Below are 10,150 nucleotides of genomic sequence, written 5' to 3'. Positions count from 1 at the left end.
AAATAATCGAGTCAGAGAATGATTCAAAGTGAGGGAATATAGAGGAAGAAAAATATTGATTTAAATCTCCAAAATACCCTTGGAGTTAACAGAAAAAACAAACGGAATGACCAAAGTGATATGCGATGATATAGTTCGATGACCAAAATGAAGTTTTTAAAAGTTGGATGACCAAAGTGTCGAGCGAGCCATAATTCGATGACCAAAGTGATATTTCTGCCTAAAAAATTTCTCATTCGATGGAAATGCGGTGCAACAAGTTGGCGGAAGAGGGATGGAAATAGCAACTTTAAAGGAAAGGACGGCCATGACTCGAACCATAAAAGCTTTTAGTGGATAGATATATAAAATATAAATAAATCCCATTCCCAGTACACGAAGCCTTGAAGCGTCAAAACCCTCCCCCGTTAGAATTCCGTACATCTCTCCCCCTTTTCAATTTCAGTGGTTGAGTTTGCGTAGGAGAGCTCCATTGAGTCTCATAAACAATTGGCTCGGTCTCTCTCTCTCTCTCTCTCATCCAATCTCTGTTTTGTTTTGGTTTGGTTTTTTTTTTTTTTTTTTGACTCTCTCTTATATTCTATCTGGGTCTGGATGTTTCGTGACGGGACAGCGAAATTGGCGGGAACTAACGACTGAATTTCAATATCCTAAGAAGTGGAGTTGGGTCTGAATCGAATTTTCGAATTCCTTTTCTGAATTTTGGTGTTTATTTATGGCCAACCCTTCTGGGAACCATCAAGAACCGAGCCATGCCTCGTCGTCTTTCAACGGCACCAACCCGACTAACGGAAACTCCACTCCCGTGTCGGCACCCGAGACCATGGCCATGAAGCACAACCCGGGTATTTCTATGGATTGGACCGCAGAGGAGCAGGCCATTCTTGATGATGGGCTCGCCAAGTGAGTTTTCAATTTAGGGTTTTGTTGAATCTTATATCGTCTTGAGTTTTATCCGATTGGAGATTTTTTTATCAGCTCTCCTGTTTTAATTATTACTACTTTATTTATTTTAACTATGAAAAGTTATGGTTATTTGGTGACGGGATTCATGATTTTTAGTGGATGTGAAGCCAGTAGAGTAGCTTGCAATAAATTCAGGTTAAATATTGGCAACTATAATCCATGCTTGGTAGTTGAGTTTTTCCCTATTATCAGGGAGGTTTCAGTAAGATATGTGATAGGGAAAAGGGGAAGCTGGTTGTCTCGTTGCTAGAGCGTTGGCGTTTCTAGGGTTTTGGACCTATTGACCCTATAACATTGTAGTCCTCCCGAGATCAAAGCCACACTATACGCATATTTATGCTGCTATGCTTGTTTTTCCTTGATTAGACTTTGTTGATTCCATGCTCTTGTTTGCATTGGTCTTTGCTTCTTCTTTTACAAACAAACCCAAATCACTGGATTTGCCTGCAAAGCAAAATCAGAGGGTTGCTGGTTTTGCTGATGTTTTTGAATTCACCTATAATTGTAAACTTGGCTTTAATAGAAATCTAAATGATTTGGAGACAATTGAGTTTGCTGCTCTCTGTCTATAAAGCTGGATGGTGTTCATTTTTATTCTACAAGGGGAGATTGTAGAGGCTGGATTTTAGAAAGGGATGGGTCCTTTTCACGCAAGTCTTACAGAACTTATCTTTGCAATATCCCTGATTTTTCTGAGTTTGGTCTAGCTGATTAAATCTGGAAAACAAAATTTCCTCGTAAGGTTCTTATTCTCGCTTGGTTGGTGGCTCATGGGAAAGTAAATACTTGCAACAATATTCAAAAACAAAGGCCTTTTCACTATCTTAATCCTCATTGGTATATTCTGTTCAAGGATGGGGAAGAAAGTGAGATCCTGCATCTTCACATACATAAAAACTGATTAAACCTTTATTTATTTATGTTTTTTTTCTTCCTAACTTATGAGTTTGGACCCAAAAAGCGTTGCATATGTTTCTGAGAACTTGTGGTATATTTCTTTTTGTAGTTAGAACTGCAATTTCTTGGTTTCGATTCTCATGACCATTGTGGTCAAAATATTTGCGAAGGACCATTTATAGAAGAATCAGAAACATGATAGGTAATTAAACTTGCATGATGCTTTTCCGCTGTAGCTTCTATGATTTCAATTCCCTACATCATTCACTGAATAATACTTTCAGTGGTTTAGAAAGAGATATCAGAAACACTAACAAATGAATAAAACTTCGTAAGATTCCACAGAATAGTATGAAAGGAGTATCTTACTGAGAAATTGGTATTTGTTTGACAGTAGCTTACAACAATCAGAAAATTTAAATAAACAAAGGAAAGAGCAAGGTGCATCACTTTATTTGTTTTCATAACCCATTGCGTGCAGAATGCTATGGTTAAGAAACTGAAGAATTTCTAAAAGCGGAGAAAAGTCAGCGGCATAGTCCCGCTATGCCATATGCTTGTCATATGTGCATGTTGCACTCCTTACATTTTTCTTTTGTCTGATCTTTTTGCTTTTTTGCAGTTACTTTTCAAACATTTATTGAAATTTCCCAGTTTTAATTTTAGATTTCACCATTGATTTTATTGATACTGAAATTTATCCCCTTATGGCTGTTAATGTACTAAATACCCTTCTTATCATTTGACAATTAATTCTGCTGAACTATGTATTTTAACATCTACGTTCTTCTGCTTCCTTTTGTTTTGTATTTTTTCCCCTTTTTTCTGCCTATACACGTTTTAACTAATTTTGTTCTTTCTTTGATGTGTTCTGGATATCTACTTTCAGTTATGCAACAGAAGCTAACATAATCCGGTATGCAAAGATAGCTATGCAGCTACAGAATAAGACGGTTCGAGATGTGGCATTGCGTTGCAGATGGATGACTGTAAGCTGTGTTCTTTTTTTTTTTTTTGGTTGTTGTTTTTTTCTGTTTTGTTTTTGGGAATATTTATAATACTTGAATAGTGTAGTCATTATTTGTTAAGAATTTGGACCGCCTATATTTGAATGTGGACAATTACAACATCGGTAGTCTGTAAAATGCTAGATTAGGCATTCGGGTACATCAAGTTATGTCTTTTCCCCAGGGATTGTTGTAAGTTTGGTTTGAAAATATCTAGTTTACTCATCTTATTAAACGATCCAGTGGTACTATCTATCTGTGGTCTTATTTGTTAAGGGAGTGTGTGGGAGTTGTTAATTTCAAGAATAGGATGAGTACAACCAACTGCATTTGTTCGGTATAACTCTGGTAATAAGACCAGCAAAAGAACTATGTCTTGTGCTGCCGGACATGTTGAACTGCACATATTCTTGTAGAGTTAGTTTTCCAAATTTTAAGAAAATTTAACGTTTGCAATTATTGACATTGTAGTTTCAAAATTATCATTTCCAAGGTTCATATATATTTGCTCCTCTTTGACAACACAGTTTATAATCAATTGACTGCAATGTGGAGAACATAATTGTCCGTACTAAACTCAAGAACTTTGTTACTAACTACGTGATGTAGTTTAGTGTTGGAAACCCAAAATGCTGGTGGGTTGTTCCAGGAATGATACTGGATAATTTAATTTCTTATTTTGGTTTAGTTTAAAGAATGTTTACGCTGGTTCATCATTGCTATGACTTAAAATGGAAGTCTGCTACCTAGTTCTGAATCAATTAGGATATTGACAGCTTGATGCTCATACTATTTCGCAACAGAATGGTCCCGAGTATACCTTTTTTGAAAAGCATATGGATTTTGGAGATTGAAGGTGTAGAAAAGCTACAAAAAATGTAATACATTAGCATAGAACTAAAAGTAGTATCTCTTTTTGAAATAGTCTATTATCTTTGAAGCTGATTTTTGATTTTTTAACGGGTTCCTTTCTTTTCCAGAAAAAGGAGAACAGCAAGAGAAGGAAGGAAGAACATAATTTAGCAAGGAAAAGCAAAGACAAAAAGGTATGTTGGTTTCTTTCTTTTCCCTTCTTTTGGCTTACATGGAGATTTGAACTTGGGATGCTAACCACACCATACCCATCCATGCCACTTGATTTGAACACAAGTTAATACATGCATCACTCATCTTTTAATCTTAGAAAGCACTTTTTATTATTCTAGGGATCGACTGTTACATGTATCTCTCTGGAGGGGATGATTACCATGGAAGTATATCTATCTATCTCTTCAAGAGTCTGTGAAATTTGATGTTTTAGCTTTGCGGTGTAGGAATGGTATTGAATAGTGCCAAACTTTTTGACAGTAAAAGTAAATTTTTAATCTGTATGCGCATTATATAAGTAACTGAAAGGATGATAACATGACACACTGTTGTAATTTATAGGAAATGTTATAAATTTTCTTTTGTAAAATGCAGTTGTTAAAGATACGTATAATTGAACTTAATTTTATAAAGGAACGAAGTCATATATGATGTGTACCAATTTATATCAGTGTCTTAAATTTCACGCTTCGGGGCATTGGCAAATCACATGTGCCTCTGGTTAGCATTCGTCTCACATAAATGCTTTGGACGCTAAATTTCTTTTTTATTTATTTTTATATTTTTATTACAATATTTTATACAATATATTTTATATGCTTTATAGTTTACAAATCCATGTAGAACTCCATCTGAGAGTAGAACTTCTTGTAGGACCTCAACTTTTTAGTGGCTGAGTAACACATTCTCTTGTATTTGATTTATATGCATCTTATTGTCTTAAGTGTTTTCTACTTAAATTGGACAATGTTATTGGTCTCTATAGGTTTTCTAAGTTTTCTGGTGAAATAATATGATCATTATTGTCTTTAAGCTATAATCTAAATGCAGTGGAAAAAGCTTTACGCCTCAACGACATAAGGCTTAGGCAAAGCGCCTTGTCTCATGTCATCATGTTTTGAAACATTGATTTATATATCACTAAGCAAAGTTTTAGAAATATTTTGTTCGTTTTTTTTTTTTACCCTTCTTCAAAGAGAAAAAAGGTTTTATTATCTTGCATAAAAGATACAACCTAGTGGACGAGCAATTCACATCCAGTATCTAAAGACAAACGATTCAACTGCAAATAAAATTACACCACTACAGCTAGTGTGAATCCTGGGCTGAATTTATTAGAGAAACACATTTTGGATTTCATGAAATAGCATGATGAAATTCCCTCCTAGTGTTCTGGTTCTCAGTTTGCTGATATGATGCGTTTAGAAGTGTTTTGGGAAACCCTGCATTACATTCAAATACTATGCAGAGTTCTCTTTTGTGGTCGAAGTCATGATTCAGTTCTGTCCTCTTTCCCCTACTGGGAAACAAGAAGTCTTTGATGTATTCCTACTATTCATTGTTTGTCAAAACAGGCCTGTATAAGTGATGTTGTAGCCTCTAATCTGTAATGGTATTGTACAGGAAAGAGTAGTCGATACTTCAGCAAAGCCATCACACTTTACAAACCGACCCAGTGTTGCTCCCTATACTCCTCCGATAATATCTATGGACAATGATGATGGCATCTCATACAAAGGTGAGGTTATATAGTTCTGGAAGTTCTCTGATCAGGTTTTTGACCAAAGTGCAGCATGTGTATGTGTATGCGCTTAAATCATACAAGATATGAATCCACGTAGTTTGCTCAATCTATACACACTCCTACACTTTGCATGCATGGTTTTACTAACTTCTTTGCATATAAGAACTTTTACTAAATTCTTGTAAAAGTGATATATAGGTATATAGATTTGTTTCATGCAAGTGATATATCTGCCTTTAATGTTACCATGGTTTTAATGTGCATGGAATGTTATCATGCTTATCTTTCACAACCTGTGTTTATGAGCGTAATGTCAGTTAAGTTTCTCAGCGGATATTTGACTAAAGGATAAATGTTGTCAGTAATGTCAATATAGCCCTTGTTAGTCAAATATCATTTGAGAAACTTAATTTTGTTTTTTGGGTAGGAGACACTCTTTCATTAAAAGGAACAACATAAGCAATCCAATGCAGGAGACAGGAACCCTTGGAAAAACTAGAGAACTCTATAGCTAAATGTTGGAAACTGTTTGGTTATCCAAAATGGCGAACTCTATAGGCCATCGATTAAACTGAAATAATAAGACTTTATTATTTCACCATTTTGGATGACCAAACGGTTTCAACATGACTGATTTATCAATGTGGAATCTAAAAGATGAACGGTTTGGATTGCTAAAATCCATTGTGTGGTTGTTGAAATGACAGTCTTTTAGCCCGGAGAAGCCCTGCACCATGTAAGTGCTTACATTTACGAGCGAGGTCCAAATTTAAAGGCCTGAGCTAATGGTCTTACCGGCATGAATTCTAATGAGGTGAGGGACTCCCTATATAAGCTTTGGGAGGTCCCTCTCTCTTATGAGTTTCAATGTGGGATTCAAGCTGCCTAAATATTTACATTTTTCCTTTCACTTATACTACTGGACCATATGCATAAACCATCTTTTTCTACAAACAACACCAAGGCAACACAAGAATTTGGATTGTCCAAAGCTCTTTTGGATCCACAAGGATATAATGACTGGACAATGGTTCTGTAGTTAGTCTGAATCTCAACACTGGTATTCATCCTGTTGTGATTGCTTAGAATAGGAAAAAAAAAAAAAAAAAAAAAAACAAAGCAACTAAGAAAATCAGATAGACGTAGTTCCTCACTCATTGAAATGAAATTCCCTCACTCTCCTAAAGCTGTGGTATCCTTGCCAGCAAGTGCGAGCTGCTTTTCTGAGCCGCTATATTCTCCCTCACCCTCTCCTTTTGCTTGCTGCTCATACAAGGAGCCCTGCACCTCGTTATATAGGCACAACAATAGGCTTTCATCAACTTAAATTAGGAATATTGCTCCTTATTGGCACCAAAGTTAAATATCCATCGATCAGAATATTTTTCTTATTGGCTGAAGCTGTATTCCTATAGTTTGTAGGTGTAGAAAACTTGTCTACCAAATCAGAACCAAAGTCATGCAGACCATCATTAAATTTGTGATCTATTAGACTTTGGAGGGAATCAGAACCATGGTTCTTAAATTTGTTATGGTTCTTAAATTTGTTATATTTGCAGGCAGGTAAAACCTGGGTTATCAGACCTCATAATATTATTCAGATAACATATGAAATATAGTCTGGGGAAGTCCTTACAAGCCCTCCAGAAACAAAATATGCAGTTATGAAGATATGGACATCTTATATCATAAACATAGTGACATGGCCTCAGTCGTATGTCTTAGCTGGTTGTTTGTATGTATAACATAAATTTCCTACCAGAATGGTTCGATAGAAGTTATTAAAATGACAGTTTAGTGATTAAAACCTATATTAATTCAACTTGTGCCCCAGCAATTAGAATATTTGTCAGGGTTCAATTATAGAGCGTCATTTGCTCGTAATGGTTTGTTTAGAATTGGTTACTCTGTTTGCAGCTATTGGTGGGGTTACAGGCGAGCTTTTGGAGCAGAATGCACAAGCCTTGAATCAAATTTCTACCAATCTTCAAGCTTTCCAGGTAGATCTAATCATCATGTTTTTATTTTTTTATTTTTTATTTTTTAATGTTCTTCTCATCGTTTTAGCTATTAATTTAACATGTTAGGAAGCTCAAAATCAAGTTGTGGTCTTGCATATGCTATTTATTAACATTCATTTCTTAAGGATGGATATCTAGATAACCAACCAAAAATCAAGTAATTGTTCCAAGTGTTTCTCATTTAGGTAATGTGAAGGTTTTCAATTTTGTCCTTCAAATTTTGTTCTAGTCCTTCAAATATGACATATATAGATCGGATCATATGCTGCAATTTTTCCAGTAGATGGCTCAATGCTCTGGTCGATGAGTTGGAGGATCATTTCACATATTTTCTCTTCAAAAAGCTATGACATGTAACTTAAACTCTGGATGCGTAAGAAGAATGAACTTTTAATTAAAGCTAGAATTTTGTGACTGATAGGTAAGCATTGTTCCGTGTATTGATCATCTGTCCTTTCTGTTTTGCTTGGTGTTTATAAACAACTTATTTAGTGAAAACCATAATAATAGTAATAGTAGTAATGAACAATTAAAAGCCAAAGTTGCAGTGTAATTTATCCAGAAAAGGATCCATATCCGCATAATCTTGCTACCTTTAAATTGAATGAGTTCTTTTCCTTGTCTTTTTAGATACAGGAGAACATCAACCTCTTCTGCCAGGCTCGAGATAACATCCTCAAAATAATGAATGAGTATGCAGTAACCCTTGCCTCCTTTTCTTTAGTCCATTTTAAATGCAAGTAATATCACTTGACAGTTGACATATGTTTTTTTTTTTTCCCGCAATATGGATATGCTTTGCTGCTGCTGCTGTTGTTTTTTTGGTTTTTTTTTTCTCCTTTTGCATGTGTACACTTAACTGTCGTAAGAACAATCATTGATGATTTAACTTGTTAATGTTTGCTGGAAATTTTCCCTTAATTCTCTCATCTGTATAATACATTCGGTCTTAAATTAATAGGCCATTAACAGGAGAACCAAGTAAAATGTCATTTGTGGGTACATTCTTTTTCTTTGGTCATGTCTAGATGATGTAGAAAAGTGAATGAGCAAATCTACTTGCCTAAACATGACTTCATATGATTATAATCTTGTCATACAGCCAGTTGCTGACTACATTTGCTGACTGCACAGGCTCATATCAGATTGGCCTTTTCCAGTTGGCATTTACCAATATCACCTCAACTTCTTTAATGAGCTCATCAATAGCATGTTTCTTTTTTGTGTGTTTTGAACCAATTGCGATCACGTTGAAACAATTGTACAGTTGAAAATGATTCCATCTTATTAGTATTTCTTATGCAATTTACAATTTGTTTCAGTCTATAATGTGAAGTTTTTGAATGTTACTGATATGAACTTCATTCCATTTTTGTCATAGTTGCATAGCCATTTGGAGTTGCTTGTTTTATCTGTATATTCCTAGAAGTACCGTCTCGAGCAATTACAGATGCAATTGCATTGGTATCTATATATGTACTTGTCTTGCTGTCTGTGATCCCATTATGTGAACATGAAAAGGAGGTCTGTAATAGAGCATACTTCACTATTATGAGAATGCTGTTTAAACTTCTGCTATCACATGTGCATATTAAATTTATCCATTTTTTGGCAAATTTCTGTACAGCTTGAATGACATGCCAGATGTAATGAAGCAGATGCCACCACTTCCAGTGAAAGTAAATGAAGAGCTCGTAAACCACGTCCTCCCCCCACCTGCACATCAAATGCAATGATACTTTGGCATGTGGGCTTCTGTATACTTCTCAAAGCATGTCCTGCATCCGAATGTGGCTGGAAGTTCTCAAATCAATTCCTGATCTCTGGAGAAACAATATGGAGTTGATGAACCACCTTTGCCAACTCAATTAGTGCAGGCAGTCTAATTGTTTATGCAGGTGTCAGTTTCGTTTTTTTTTTTTTAGTTTTTTTTTTATAATTTTTTTATATTCTTTGTGTCCTTTGTCACTTGTATTTCATCTTTGGTTTGATAGTTACCTTACCTTTATAAAGTAGGCGCTGCTTAGTGTTCTGTAGAAAGTAGGAAATAAAATTCCATGTTGGTGTTGTATTGGTGAATGAAAGAGTAATTGGTAGATTTCTTCTTGTTGCATCATTGGTTCCTTTTCTGTTATGTACTCTATCAAATCTAATTTCACTTCCACGCAGCTTTCCTGAACTGGTTTCAACGCATTGTGATGGATTCATCTTGCGATGGGTGAAGTAGATGATATGCTGGTACGACTAATATAGCTTCACAATTTAACGCTGCAAAATGTAGTTGTCAGTATAGGATAAGCAGGGATTGTTCAGTCCGGGGATTGTAGGGTACATCTACACAAAAATGTCAATTAACAAATAAAAGAATAAAATTGGGGGTTTTGAAATTGGGTTCTTAATCTACTTAAAATAAAAATGAAACAAATAAAATTAACTACAATGATCGACTTCCCTAACTTAGACATTAACTATTCGGAAATTACCAAGTGTAAAAATAGAAAATCCATTTCAACATGTTACAAAAATGTGTCCATCTTAAATGCTTAGATAAAAGTCCAAATAGCAGATCAATCGATTTATCTGATTCGTTCTAATGTAGGCTTGGATCGGAAAAATCTTTACCAAGCCTAATACTATTAATTTTCGAA

At 35.1% G+C, this 10,150-nt stretch overlaps 1 protein-coding gene across 5 annotated transcripts; it reads left to right on the top strand.

Annotated features, from left to right (window-relative positions):
• The first annotated feature begins 339 nt into the window (after positions 1–339).
• On the top strand, positions 340–9,625 carry LOC112189033. Of its 5 annotated transcripts, none has more exons than XM_040514997.1 (9): positions 340–497; positions 614–903; positions 2,753–2,852; positions 3,851–3,916; positions 5,361–5,475; positions 7,399–7,481; positions 8,133–8,194; positions 8,884–9,026; positions 9,130–9,625. In XM_040514997.1, the coding sequence occupies exons 2-8, from the start codon at positions 716–718 to the stop codon at positions 9,011–9,013; spliced, it is 744 nt and encodes a 247-aa protein (XP_040370931.1). In that variant the 5' UTR covers positions 340–497; positions 614–715; the 3' UTR covers positions 9,014–9,026; positions 9,130–9,625. The 5 variants fall into 5 exon arrangements, with proteins under 5 accessions (XP_040370931.1, XP_040370932.1, XP_040370930.1 ...); XM_040514998.1 differs by having other exon boundaries at positions 342–417; XM_040514996.1 differs by lacking the exon at positions 340–497 and having other exon boundaries at positions 530–903.
• Positions 9,626–10,150: the final 525 nt, after the last annotated feature.

The sequence above is a fragment of the Rosa chinensis genome, chromosome 2 (assembly GCF_002994745.2).
Source record: "Rosa chinensis cultivar Old Blush chromosome 2, RchiOBHm-V2, whole genome shotgun sequence".
In the NCBI taxonomy this organism is placed as follows: domain Eukaryota; kingdom Viridiplantae; phylum Streptophyta; class Magnoliopsida; order Rosales; family Rosaceae; genus Rosa; species Rosa chinensis.
This window is presented reverse-complemented; position numbering and strand designations above follow the sequence as displayed.